Source organism: Onychostoma macrolepis, chromosome 21 (assembly GCF_012432095.1).
Source record: "Onychostoma macrolepis isolate SWU-2019 chromosome 21, ASM1243209v1, whole genome shotgun sequence".
In the NCBI taxonomy this organism is placed as follows: Eukaryota; Metazoa; Chordata; class Actinopteri; order Cypriniformes; family Cyprinidae; genus Onychostoma; species Onychostoma macrolepis.
The window spans coordinates 16,990,562-17,004,189 of NC_081175.1; the positions used below are offsets into that span (position 1 = coordinate 16,990,562).

At 36.5% G+C, this 13,628-nt stretch overlaps 3 protein-coding genes across 4 annotated transcripts; all 3 read right to left on the bottom strand.

The window, feature by feature from the left end:
* Positions 1-394: 394 nt before the first annotated feature.
* Positions 395-4,030, bottom strand: zgc:103482 (intracellular hyaluronan-binding protein 4). Its single transcript, XM_058758421.1, has 8 exons — positions 3,589-4,030; positions 3,290-3,404; positions 3,043-3,189; positions 1,478-1,549; positions 1,300-1,383; positions 993-1,158; positions 736-924; positions 395-562 (listed from the first exon to the last, which is right to left on the bottom strand). The coding sequence occupies exons 1-8, from the start codon at positions 3,827-3,829 to the stop codon at positions 518-520; spliced, it is 1,059 nt and encodes a 352-aa protein (XP_058614404.1). The 5' UTR covers positions 3,830-4,030; the 3' UTR covers positions 395-517.
* Positions 4,031-4,472: 442 nt separating this feature from the next.
* si:dkey-30k6.5 (zinc finger protein 345) lies at positions 4,473-11,820 on the bottom strand. Of its 2 annotated transcripts, none has more exons than XM_058758420.1 (4): positions 11,481-11,820; positions 8,663-8,798; positions 7,182-7,679; positions 4,473-6,301 (listed from the first exon to the last, which is right to left on the bottom strand). In XM_058758420.1, the coding sequence occupies exons 1-4, from the start codon at positions 11,658-11,660 to the stop codon at positions 4,845-4,847; spliced, it is 2,271 nt and encodes a 756-aa protein (XP_058614403.1). In that variant the 5' UTR covers positions 11,661-11,820; the 3' UTR covers positions 4,473-4,844. The 2 variants fall into 2 exon arrangements, with proteins under 2 accessions (XP_058614403.1, XP_058614402.1); XM_058758419.1 differs by having other exon boundaries at positions 4,474-6,301; positions 8,663-8,801; positions 11,481-11,819.
* Positions 11,821-12,409: 589 nt separating this feature from the next.
* hspb9l (heat shock protein, alpha-crystallin-related, b9-like) lies at positions 12,410-13,545 on the bottom strand. The gene has a single exon (XM_058758422.1). It carries the CDS (start codon positions 13,379-13,381, stop codon positions 12,758-12,760), a length of 624 nt encoding a protein of 207 aa, XP_058614405.1. The 5' UTR covers positions 13,382-13,545; the 3' UTR covers positions 12,410-12,757.
* Between the last annotated feature and the right edge of the window lie 83 nt (positions 13,546-13,628).

Genomic DNA, 13,628 nt, shown 5'->3' on the forward strand with positions numbered 1-13,628 from the left:
AGAACAGCATTAACGTGTCCTTTGCAAAATGAGATGTTTGCAGACCCCTAACTTTTGAAGGATACTGTACATTCATTTTTTTTTTTATTGCCTCAAATCTATGCAAAGGGTGAGATACAACCAGACCAGAGTTTAATTCATATTACATTTCAGTTCAAAGTCACTGTCACCTTGCTTAACACCCTGTAAATCTGGCTAATCAAGTAATTGCAGAAATTTAAGTCTACATTTTAATATGCTTAACATTTAGGCAATAAAGTATTCACTCTGCAGCAATATGCCTTTAACAACATGCTTTATTTTAGAACAAACTATTGCTCCATCCTCTTAAAATAGTAAATCCAAACAAGTGCAAAAGTTACAGAACTAGACACAAGATGACAATCGCAGCAACTGCAAAGAACAAACTTTATGCATTCTTTATTTTTGTTCATTTTAAGTGTACATTGCCCATTTCAGAGTTACCAACATGGGTTGCAGAACAGTTTGATCCCCACTCTCTACCTCCAGAGGAGCTCTAGGCCAGTGCAGGGAAATCTTCTGGATCATCTGGGTTTGGAGCCTTAGGAAACGTCAAAACATGATTTAGCCTCAAACCACCACAGGCACAGTTTCTCACACAGCATGAACATCTATCTGGCTTGAAAAGTGCCTCAAACTAAAACTCTTGCATTTCACAGGACTGTGTTGTTTGGGCATGAGCAAATTATGATGCAACCAATACAACTAACTTACAGATTCAAGTTGTGGTGGAGATCTTTGGGATGGCATGGATGGAGCCCCACGGCCACGACCACCTCGTCCTCCTCTCCCACCACGAGCGGGCCGAGACAGGCTGCCAAAGTTGATCTCCAGTTGACAGGTGATGTCATTGGCTGGGCGGCGGAAAACCACATCCTCATCATCCAAGCCATTATGATGTTTCTAGAACAAGAACAGCAGTTATAAGAGTGAATTTGTATCCAACAGGTTCTAAGAATGAGACTCCTCACCTGAAGGAGTTTGGACTTATGGATGACCACAGCCTTGGACAGCACAGAGGTGTCTGCCTTCCGGATATTCAGCTCTACCTTGGGCCTGCTTTGCTCCTGCAGGGCTTTCCACTCATCCAGTGTCATCTCTAGGGCAACCTCAATCACTTCCTCAGTCTCAGATGGTCTGAAAGAGGAGCAATTTTACATTTACATCCATTATGAACTATAAAAGGAAGCTCAAATTCATAATGTCAGCAAATAACCATATTCACGGTCAAGCATCATCTGCGTTACAAGATATTTCCTGCAGCTGTGAGAAACGGACCTGTTTTCTCCATCAGTCTCAACTGCCTCTTGGGTCTCCTCATTTTCAACGACCTCTTCACTAGGTGACCCCTCTTCAATTTCACTACAGGACAGATGGAAAATGACATCCATTATAAAAAGGGGGCAAGGTGAGAAAATAATTCCAATCTGACATAATATAAAAAGTGAAACATCACCTCATATGGTCTCTCATCGAGCCCCAGTTGCGAGATCCACTGCCGCTGCGCTTCTCTTCTGATCGGACACTCCTGATTTAAAGCAACATGTAATTTATCAGATGACTGTGCTCATAAAATGTTCTAAGTTCAAATTTGTTCATTTTCAGATTTTCAACCAGTTACTTACAACCCAAAAGTGAAAGACAGACAATGCAAAAACACAATTGCAATTAACCATATAATCGTTTACGACACCAATCACTTAACCAAAAGATTAAAGCTGCAGTCCGAAACTTTTTGGGGTTAAAAATGATCCAAAAACAATATTTGAACAAGAACATAACCAGCCAGTGTTCAAAACTGTCACCTTACTTTAGCCCAATTCACAACGGTTAGTTTATAATGTTTTCTAATTTGAGTGGTACAGGTAGGTGTCGCTGGAAGTTCAAGCATGCTGCCGTGTCATTAAGTCACGTCTGTAAACAAAGTTGTCGCGGCTGTGAGGATCCTGCAGGTGGCGGATCGTTTATAGCCTTTTCTCACAGCAGCTAGAATAATTAAATGTATCATTTTGACAGCGGATTGTAATCCAGAAAGGATTATGCGTTTATGAAACATGTGAATGTAATTAAATTATATTCCAGTTTTAAACTGGCTTCTGATTACGGATTGCACAAGATTTATATTTTAAAGACAACCAGTTCAAAGGGAGCATAGTTTGCTTTTTGGGTTAAAAGAATTCTTAATATGAAATTCGAATGGTATGACAATTCGAGATTAGACTGTACAGAAATTGAAATCTACATGCTAATACACACTATACTCATCGTCACGCAATGCTGATGTTGTTAACATTAATAATTTGAGAATAAAGTATAACAATAATAATTTGCAAGGTTAGATGTGATATGAGCTAATCGATCGTTAGACTTTATTACCATTGGTAGCGCGATTTATTTTTAATGTTTTTTTCCTCAGTTGGTCAGAACAAACGTGGCAGACTTGTTCAAATGGCAATATACGGTCAATTATTATTTGAGTCATATTCCAAGACATAGGCTAGAATCTGTGATTCCTAAATACAGTCTCCACACCGGTGCGGTGACTGACAGACTGCCACACATACTCCTCAAAACATTAGATTCATCCGCTGAGCACAACCCCACATACGGAAGATAATTCCGCACAGAGCTGCAACTCCAGGTTTTCAAACAGAGATGGCGACAGAGGCAAAACTTACAGACTGCAGCTTTAACAATAGTTTCTAAAAATGTATGATACCTTTAAGTATTAAAATACATTATATTTATACTACAATTTTATAAAGTGCCTTATAAATATAATGTAAATTAATTTAACACTTTCATCAATTCCCTTTCATTTTTATATTGTATACGTTTTCAAATTAATATTTAAGGGAAATCTTATATTTCAGTGTCATGTTTGCTTCTGTATGTGCGTGTTTAATTACATTATTTGTACATAATTCATGTGATGCCCAATATAAAGTTTGGGCCCTAAATCAAACCCAGTTTACCCACTGCATTACGCTCTTAACATGACATTAATGAGTAACAGCTCACGCTCGGTCACTGCCACTGTGTCTCTCAAACTCTCTCTTTCCCCTCTGGTCAAATCCATCACTGGATCTTGGATATCCTGGGCCTCGGGCTCCTCGTCCTCTTCCTGTACCTCTTCCTCTGATAGGCCTGTCCAGCACATCCACAGGCCTACACACAGATGAAGACAGATCGAGTGGCATGCAAAATAAGTTCAGGAAGATGAATAAAAAATAAAGACATTTATTAACACGTAATTAGAGACACTTGCCTCTCAACAGAGAAACTGAGGGGGGCGTCGGGGTCGGGGTCGCTTAATTTGCGCTCAAAAGTCACGCGTCTCTCTATTCGCTCCTCAACTTCTCCGCGAGGAAGATGGACTTGGGCTAGAAATTTGGACCAAACACACGCCACAAACAAACGTAAACACTTTAAATGCTTAAAAGCTCAGCAACCAGGGTACCCTACATTTGAACTCATAATATCTTCCAGGGGTTAATTAAATTAGTCGATAATTTATTAAAAGAAAAGCTTTCTGCGTCGAATAAAATTAGCCCGTCCTTCACTTACCTTGTGCTCCCCCACCTACTGGAAGAATGATTTTCCTGTCCTTTTGAGACTCTTTCTTTCCAGATTTAGTCGTGGTTGAAGTTTTCTTTGACTCCTCTTTCTTCTTCTTCTGTTTCTTTTCCATCCCTGCCGCGTATAAGATGTCGAAAGGGTCGGATTCATCGTCCAGTAGTTGGCCGAAACGATTAGCAACGGCGCATCCATATCCCTCATCAGGCATCTCCTCTACTAACTCCTTCATTTTTATCGATTACTGAAAGGGAAATGAAATAATCGAGTTGCTGTCATCGAAGGACTACAAATACAGCAGAACTAAACCCTGTTTATCTCCTAAAGAGAAAAATTAAGGCGTTTAACTGTGCCCAAAGACTGAAATCTACTTTGTGAGCACAAATTAACGTAGCCGTCAGATATGACTTCAGTTAATTGAATTCAGGTTCATATGTAAGCAATTAGTCTCCGCCCCGGAAGTCAACTTAACGCGCTCATTAATATTAATTATGCACGTTCGACTATTATTTGCTATCATATTATTGAATATACCTGGTGGATTTTTTCCGGCCTATTTTATTGCCAATTTTTATGACTGGAAGTGTGAACCATACTAAAACTGAATCTATTAACATTCTGCTATAAAGTAGGTACAATTTCTGTTTACACATTCATGCTTCTGCAGATGTGTATGACTTTGTTTCATATACTACTCATACTAAAACATTTCATAATAAAGCAGTCTGATATGCAAAAAACTATGACTCAGAAGTTTTGTGAAATGAATTACATCAAGCAAACTTTAGAGATAACCAATGGATGTTTTTAAGGATGTTTAAAGTTATTTCAAATTAGAAATTAAATGTAATATATATATATAGTTTACTTGCAGTAACCAGTCTGTAAAGCACGCACATGATTCTGGGACATCACAGACACCAAAAAATACTTTTTAAATATGACTATTTACAATTCAATGAAAATAATTTACTGATATATTTCATGGGGAAAAATGACAGAAGTGGTTCTTCACAATGTTTTTATTGCCGTCACACACAAGCATTGATTCCCAGTCTTGGTTTGAAAATATAATTGTTTACACAATTAAAAATACAGAAGCATACACTCTTATTTCATTCAGCTTGCCAAATAAGACTACAGATCATTAGCTATAAACATAATGCTATGTATTACCGAAACAATTTCAAACGGCCCTGAAAAAAAAAGATGCAGTGTAACCTTTGGTCTTGCAAATATGTAAGAATTTACATGGTGTATTTACATTTATGTTGTTTAAGATTTCTATGATCCACAAACTTCTTCCCACAGCTCTCACAACTGAACGATTTCAGACCGGTGTGCACTCGCTGATGGGTCCTCAGATGCACAGCTTGATTGAACGTCTTACCACAAACATCACAACCAAAAGGTCTCTCCCCCGTATGGATTCTCATGTGCATCTGAATACTGCTAGAATACCCAAACCTCTTTCCACAAACCTCACAACTATACGGCTTTTCCTTCGTGTGAACCCTCTGGTGTACTGTAAGGGCGGCTTGTGAGTAGAACTTCTTTTGACAATGATCGCAACTGAACTTCTTTAACAAAGGACTGACCAGTCGCTCGTGATGCTTCTCTCCTGTATGTACAAGCATGTGCTGATTAAGAGAACTGGGGAATATGAAGGCCTTATTACAGATCGAACACACACAATCCCTTCTTCCTGCGTGAATGATTCGCTTGTGCCTTTTCATGTAGTCTGAACTGGTAAATCCCTTACCGCAAATGTCGCAAAGAAACGGTTTGCTTGAAGTGTGTTTGTGCATGTGCATCTTCAGGGCGTACGCTGTGGTGTACCTTTTCAAACATATCGGACAGCCGTACAGCTTCACTCCCGTGTGACCGGCTTTGTGTCTGTTGAGGTTTCCAGAGGTGGCGAACTTCTTATCGCATACGTCGCAAGCGTATCGCTTTTCCCTCGTGTGCACGAGCATATGCGCTTGCAAATGTTTGCGAGCGCTGAACCGCTTGTCGCAGAGTTCGCACGGATAGTCGTAGGTTTTCTCGATGTGACTCTTCTGGTGATTTTTCAAATATCGCTCGCAGCTATAAAAAGCGCCACATATCTCGCAACAGTAGGGCTTCTCGCCGGTGTGCAGTGTTTGATGGTCAAGCATGTTTTGTTTAATTTTGAACTGCTTGTCGCATACGGGACAGTTGTAGAGCGTTTCGACTGCTTTGCATCTGTGTCTGCCGAATGAACGCTTGCCGGGAAAAACCTTCTGACAGTTTGGACAAGTAACCGTCTTTTCTGCCGTATGAAGACGCTTGTGCTTTTCCAGGGAGGCCTGAAATACAAAAGACTTGGAACATATATCGCATTTGAATAGCTGAGCTCCAGTGTGCATCGCTGCGTGTCTGATGAGGCAGCTTCTCATAGTAAAGCGCTTATCGCAATGTGAACATTTGTAATGTTTCACATGAGCCCGAACGTGGTTAATGAACTTCCACCTCAGTTCAAAACATTTCCCGCATGTTTTGCATCGGAACAAACCGTCATTCGACTGCTTTATCATATTCGTGTTAGGAGTGGTGTTGGGCTGGTTGTCTGCGTTTTCGATGGTAATATTTAAACCATGCACAAATGATTCGGTTGCATACTGACTGCTTTCCAAAACAGCACAAGATACGTCTTCGTTGTCCAAGTTACTTTGGAGAATTTCTGTGAGGAAAAGAACACAGAGTATGTTTAAGATAAACAGACTGAAAAATGTAATTAAAATATTTACACATATATAAGTATAAATATTGGTCATTATGGGTGCACCCAGTAATATTTCACTCATTGCATTTTACATAAATTATCAATAAAAAAAAAATACTGTTTTTAAAAGAAATAATAAATTCATGTACATGAGTTTGGGGTTTAAATTTACAAGTTTGGGGTCAATGTTTTTTTTATTTATACTTTTATTTAATAAGATCACATGAAACTGACCAGATAAAGTGGAAATGAATACATTAATAATACTACAAGAAAGTCTATTTTAAATAAATGCTGTTTTTTGAACTTTCTATTCACCAAAAATCCTGAAAAAAAATGTATCAGTTTTCACGAAAGTATTGAGCAGCACCACCATTTCTAACATAAAAAATAAAAACATTTCTTACACCAAACCAGCATCTTAGAATGATTTCTAAAGGATCATGTGACATTGAAGACTGGATTAATGGCTGCTGAAAATTCAGCTTTTACTATGACAGGAATGCACTACAATTTAAAATAAAATTGAAATTAAAAAGTAATTAAAAAAAATTAAAAATAGAAAATTACATTTACTGTATTTTTGATCATATAAATGCAGCCTTGGTGGGCATAACATTTAAAAAATTTGACAGACCCCTAACGTTTCACTGGTTATAATTATTTATTCAGTATTACTAATAAAAACAAATTTATTTTGCTACTCTTCACATAAATTAATCAAGATACTGCATTTACACTGATTTGTGTCAGTATACAGTCCAAGATGCCTATCATATTGCACAGAGAAACATATTTCTAAACAAAACTTTAAGCACTGCATTTGAAATCATCTTACCTTGTGTAGTGACCTCTAGTGTTTCCAGGGATGTACTGACAGTATCACAGGTTTCAAGCTGCACAATGAATTCTTCTTCATTCAGAGTGGCTTCGAACTCAATACTCAAATCCGGAGTCGTGTGAAATCTCTGGTGTTTCATCAAGCATTTCATCATTTTGAAAGTATTCCCACATGTCAAACAATTGAAAGGTCTGTCTTTGTGTAAAGCATTGTGAATGTTTAACAGAGCCATGTCATTGAAAGATACTCCACAGGACTCACAAATTAATGGCTCCTGTCTCTCCTCAGCAGCAACGTTTGTGCTTGTGGAAGGCTGGCTTTCACTCAAACTTAAACTGCTTGCCAGAATATCAGTGGGTGCAGATGACAGCTGATGGTACGCATTTGCTGCTTGTACAGATGTTTCATGATTTTCTGGTTCCATTTCATAATCCGTGTTCTGTTCAGGCTCGAGAGGTACATTATTTTCAGGCTCAGATGTGGCTGCTTGACTCTCTGTGAGAATACAATGAGAAAAAAATAACAACATTTTGTTATTTTGTTTGTTTTTAAACACCATACTGAAAATCTTAAATTCATAATATTAAGAAATACACTATTTTTGTATAATAAGGAATATTATCCTGTCCTGTTTTCTAGTGCAAATGTCTACAGATACATTAATTGAGCAGGAAAATGACATAAAATGAAAATGAAGTGAGTTTATTATTAAGAGAAGAATAAATATCTGCCAGAAAAATCAACTTAATTAGAAGGGAAAACAAGTTTTCATGTACAGAATTGACAGATATTTGTTTTAATCATAAACTCGCATAATTATGATACATTTTCTGAGACCTTATTTTACATTTGCATCTCAAGTAAATGTTTCATTTTTAGGGATGTTAAGAAATTGGTATTGGAAAATAAAACTACTGAGAAATATATTATTTATTGCAATGCATACAATTGCAATAATGTCACAATTTTATGAATTTAAGACTTTCTGCTCTGATTTAAAACATTTTTAAGGCCTGTTAAAGACCCGAAGAAACCCTGGATGAATTATAGACCAAAATATTAATAATACTTACTTAAATGGATAGTCCACCAAAAAAATTACACGTCTGTCATTATTTACTCACCTGTTCCAAACCTGTAAGAGTTTCTTTCTTCTGCTGAACATAAAAGCAGATATTCTGAAGAATGTTGATAACCAAACAGTTGCTGGTCCCCATTAAACTCCCACAGTATGGGGAAAAAAAACACTGAGGAAGTCAATAGGGACCAAAAATTGTTTGGTTTCCTAGATTATTCAAAATACCTTCTTTTGTGCTCAGTAGAAGAAGGAAATTCATACAGGATTGGAGTAAATGACAGAATTTTCATTTTTAGGTGAACTATTCCTTTAACAAAATATGTGTGTAACACCAAGCCATACACCAAATATTTGAGTGTTTGCTCAGGTTTGTATTCAAGTTGGTGATTTAAGCATGTACCATTTAGCTTATCTTGTTTTGAGAGCTGAGACTTTGCTGTAGCGTCCAGTACTTGAGCTGAGATGCGATCATGAATCAGTTTAACCATTGTCTCTACTGTGGCTTTACTCAGCAGCTCCATGAAATCAGCAAACTCCTTCTGAAACACAAAAGAGATCAAGATATTGCCTATTACAATTTCCTGTGTGTCAAAAATAGGTTTGATTATAACCAAATTCACTTACATTGTCTTAATAATATTGTGTTCTATCAGAATTTAAGACTGAATTTAAAATTTGACTTCTTGAGACAACATATGACAAGTTATCTGCACTAATACAGTGTTTTACAGATTCCTAAAGAACTGCAATGCTGTCTTTTGTTCTCAGTGTTCTGACTAAAACAAGAACAAACATGTTTAGAGGCATTCAACTGTTAGTTTGAGTGTGATCTCCTTCTCCCATTTCCTCACAAAATGTGAATTACCAATCACTCAATATGAGTTAACACTGACAGATATGAAAATAATGTCACATACTATATAAATCGACAACTCTAGCATTCACTTGAATGAATGAGGCTACTATCAGCCAGCTACTATCAGGAGGAAAACAAAGTAAAAATGGAAAAACATTTCTTTACAATTTCTGGAGATGACGATTGTCATGATTGTTGTGACTAGGGTTGCAAAATTTCCATGGGAATTAACGGGAATATATGGGAATTAACGGGAATTAATGGGAATAAACTGGAAATTTGCTAAATTGCAGGAACCGGGAACTTAAATGTAGTTGAGAACAAAAACTTGCAGCATAATCTTGGTTAAAACAACCAGATTTAATGCAATTTCAGTTTAATTTCTACTCTACACATTGCTCAATCGCACACAGCACACTGCTTACTGCGGGGCTATCGAGGCCACACCCCCTACATGCACTGTGCTTATCTACCATTACATGCACAGATCGTTTCTTAAATCCTGCACACAAAATATCAAAATGTCCATCTTGGTATGTATTCATATAAATTACATGAATATTACAAAAAATGTTTAAAACTTCCTTGTGCTGTGTGTAATATACTGTGCAACTAAATTAGGCTATACCATAGTAAAAACAAATACACTGACTGAACAAACATTTAGGTGAGATAATAACAAAACAAAAGTCTAAAAATCCCCCCCCCCCCCCACAATCCTCTCTTGTCACCTAAGAGGGATTCCCCTCCATTTTCTCTGAAGCCGCACTTTTTGCATTTGAGCCCAAAGACTCCATCTAAGTTTTGATATTCTAATATATTTGATCTATGGGATTCACGTTTAACTAGTAAATACCAAAAAGTGTTTATACAGTAGCTAGACAGTTTATGAAGTGTGTGCTATATAGCTCAAGCTGTGATGCTCCTTCTGCTAGCAAGTTTTCTGTTATCATACAGTAGTGCAGTACTGGTCAAAAGTTTGGACACATTACTATTTTTAATGTTTTTAAACATTACATATCTTTTGCTCATCAAGCCTTTATTTATTTGATCAAAAATACAGAAAAAAAAAAAAACAGTGATATTGTGCAGTATTGCCGGTATTACAATTTAAAATAATGGTTTTCTGTTGTAATTTACTTTAAAATAAATGTATTTCTGTGATGCAAAGCTACAGTCTTCAGTGTCACATGATTCTTCAGACATCATTCTAATATGCTTATTTAGTATCAATTTTGGAAACAGTTGTGCTGCTTAATATTTTTTTATTATTATTAGTAGTAGTAGTAGTAGTATTACCTGGGATTCTTTTTTCAGGATTCGTTGATGAATAAAGACTTAAAAAAAACAACAACAAAAAACATTTAAAATAGAAATAATTTTTTAACAATAAACTACCATTCAAATGTTTGGGGTCAGTATCTTTTCTCTTTTTTTGAAATAAATTAATACTTTTATTCAACAAGGATGTGTTAAATTAATTTTAAAAAAGTAGTAGCAAAGACTTATATTGTTAGAAAATATAAAACTGTTAATATATAACTGTTTTAAAATATATAAACTGTTCATAAGTTTTTATTCATCAATAAATCCTGTAAAAAGCATCACAGATTCCCTCCAAAAATGTCATTTTTAAAATTTGTATTAGTTTGCATGCAAGTGAGCCTATGATCAAAAACAAAATTATATTTATGTTTGTATATGATTCAGTTTTATAAATTCCCTTAAATTCCCATAAATTCCTGGTAAGTTTCAAATTTGGAATATTTCCAAAGTGCCCCTTTGCAACCCTAGTTGCGACACAAAAATAAAAATCTTGATGAACACATACAGCAAGGTCTTTTTTGGACCGAGTTGAGACACAGCTGTTTCATAAAGTTAATCTCAAAGTATATTAAACAAAGTATATTAAAAACAATAATCTCATCCTAATGTCAGAATAGAGTAGTTTTGTTTCTTTACATGATACATATTCATATGTCTTTCATATGTCAAACACTACTTAGATTTGAGTCGAAAAAACATAATAATCTCTGGTTATGGGAATGCTAAAGTTGTGGGAAATGTTTCTGTAAGAATCAATGCGAACTGAATTCAAAAACAAATGGGAATCTGAAATAACATTACAAAAAAATGAATAAACAATCAACAACAGCTTATTGGGAAACAGAAGGCGGTTGCAGGGTTAACAGGTTCATTATATTTATAATATAATTACATTCAATATGGACTTCTAAATATATTCTTTACACTGTGCACCCAAGGCAGTTGTAAATACATGTAAACAACTGTCAACAAACATTCAGAGGCGTGTTATGAACAGGAATGGACACTGCATTCGTTCCTCTACTCTAGAACTTACAGTTTTGGCTTGATTCGCCTGTTTAAGTCTGTTTTTGTTCATTGCAGTCCCCTTGTTGCGCTTCCACTCCTCAGATAAGACAGTTGTGAAGTCAGAGAGATGTTTGCTCAACTCCGACACGACACTTTCAACTAACACCCCCATAACGGAGGATAGTAACTCGTGAATTACTGCCGTCATGCTCAGGGATGATTACTTCACACCTTCCTCCCAAAAATATGCTTACTACCTCATTACATACAAAACTGCAGGTTAAAAAGTACACTAGCTAGCCATTCGCTTCTTAGTGGCGGGCGAACAAACGGAAGGATTTTTTTCTATAACAAATATTTCGAATGGAGTGTGTTTTGTTAAAGCAGTACTGCCACCTAAAGGGTTGGAGTGATTAATACTTCCTGAGTCACTTGTAAACGACGGGATTTACTTATTTTTCAGGTCAAAGGTCTGTTTTTATTGCTTCTGTTCTGGAAGTATAAAGAATCTAAATTGATAACCATGTTAAAGAGATAAATATTGATATTATCTTATTTTTCACCCCTAGAAAACAAATGTGTTTTGTGAATTTGGAGATAATTGCATGTAACAATTTTCAAGAAATTCTATTCAAACTATTGTTGTGACACAAAAATCGAAACCTCATAAGAAAATATATTTTTAATGTACAAATCTTTTTTTTTTTTACTTTCAAGTTTTTTGTATGGATGAAAAATAGGGACACAGCTGAGCTTATATTTAAAAAATCTTTTTGAAAAAACATTAATATGGATGATGTCCATATTAAAGAGCTAATTTTTGATAATTGGTGATTTTTCACCCAAAGAAAACAAAGAATTTGTGAATTTTTAAGATGCATGCAAAAATGCTTAAGAAAATTGTAAGAACAAAAATTGGAGATTAATTTATTAAATGAATAAATAAATACAAATTAATACAGTCACCAATTTAATAATATTTTGTGTAAATCTGACAAATTGCATAAACATGGTAGCCATCCAGGACCCAAACGTGATTAGTTTTTTAATTCATTGGATATACACAAAATAAGCTTTTTGTCAACAATTATAATCAAATTTAACATTTGAACAAAAACAAACATTGAATTGAAGTATTTGACTTCTCATCTGAATCATAATATAGTTAACAAAATGTTAATACAATTCCACAAAATGTAGGTCCAATAATGATCTCTGACAAATTTGATTCTTTCACAATTTTATGAATGTTCCATAGAGTCATTTGTTCTGTTGTGGGTTATAGTGTATTCATAGAGGCAAAGCTCAATTATCTGTGGCCTCTGCCTCAGCTGCTTGGCTCTCAGGTTGAGGTTGAGGACTCTGAGGAACAGGACTTTTCACAGCAGGAGTGTATGTAATGGGAATCACTCTCTCGTTGCTCACAGCATTGGCTTCTTTGGGTGCTTGTATCTGTAGCTGGCCATTATTTAAAGAGCAGGTCACCGTCTCAGGATTCACACCTTCAGGAAGGTCAAACTCCTGCCTGAATTCCTGGCATCTGTAGGAGAACGATCCTTTCCCGTTGTCTTGCTTCTTCTCTGTCTTGCCGCTCACCCGCAACTTCCTGCCCACTTGTTTGACGGACAGCTCCTCCGGAGTGTAATCCTTTGTATCTAGTGTCAGTGCATATTGGCTTCCTTCCTTTCCGAACTGGAATGAGATGGGTTTGAAAGTCGTCATGGGTGAAACATGGTCAATCTCGTCGAAAATCCTTTGGTGCAGGCGTTCCATGAACTCCAGGTTGTGCCTCATCTCCTGCATGTGTCTCATCATTTCTTTCTCGATCTGAAAGAACAGAGGTCTGGTCTCTGGCCACAGACTGCGCACTGGCCAGTGGAAGTCCATGAATGGGCTGAGGTGAGGCTGAAATGTGCTAGGGCAAAGCATCTTTGGTGGATTTTCTGTGCTGTGTTGAGCTGGTCGAGTTCTTCTGTGCTTCTGTCCCAGTGAACAAGACCTGAGGCTTTTATACGCTGCCTTGGAACATTCCAGTAACGCTCCTCTATTAGCACTGCAGTGTGTGTCAGCCTGTTGAAGAGCTGCTATGACTGAGCACTTGCTGTCATGTTCCAAAACAAGTCGGCTGTATTTTTGTGATCCATCTGTTAAATACCAGAGATGTACATCATTGTTC

What these genes read in the sequence shown, in the direction of transcription:
- zgc:103482 (XM_058758421.1), bottom strand. Translation starts at nt 3,829, where the DNA reads ATGAAGGAGTTAGTAGAGGAGATGCCTGATGAGGGATATGGATGCGCC. An exon ending in TCGATGAGAGACCATATGAG is followed by an intron (nt 1,384 to 1,477) that starts GTGATGTTTCAC and finishes TCTGTCCTGTAG; the next exon opens with TGAAATTGAAGAGGGGTCAC. An exon ending in ATAAGTCCAAACTCCTTCAG is followed by an intron (nt 925 to 992) that starts GTGAGGAGTCTC and finishes TTCTTGTTCTAG; the next exon opens with AAACATCATAATGGCTTGGA.
- si:dkey-30k6.5 (XM_058758419.1), bottom strand. Translation starts at nt 11,660, where the DNA reads ATGACGGCAGTAATTCACGAGTTACTATCCTCCGTTATGGGGGTGTTA. An exon ending in AGGCGAATCAAGCCAAAACT is followed by an intron (nt 8,802 to 11,480) that starts GTAAGTTCTAGA and finishes TTTGTGTTTCAG; the next exon opens with AAGGAGTTTGCTGATTTCAT. An exon ending in ACTAGAGGTCACTACACAAG is followed by an intron (nt 6,302 to 7,181) that starts GTAAGATGATTT and finishes TTTTCCTCACAG; the next exon opens with AAATTCTCCAAAGTAACTTG.
- hspb9l (XM_058758422.1), bottom strand. Translation starts at nt 13,381, where the DNA reads ATGCTTTGCCCTAGCACATTTCAGCCTCACCTCAGCCCATTCATGGAC.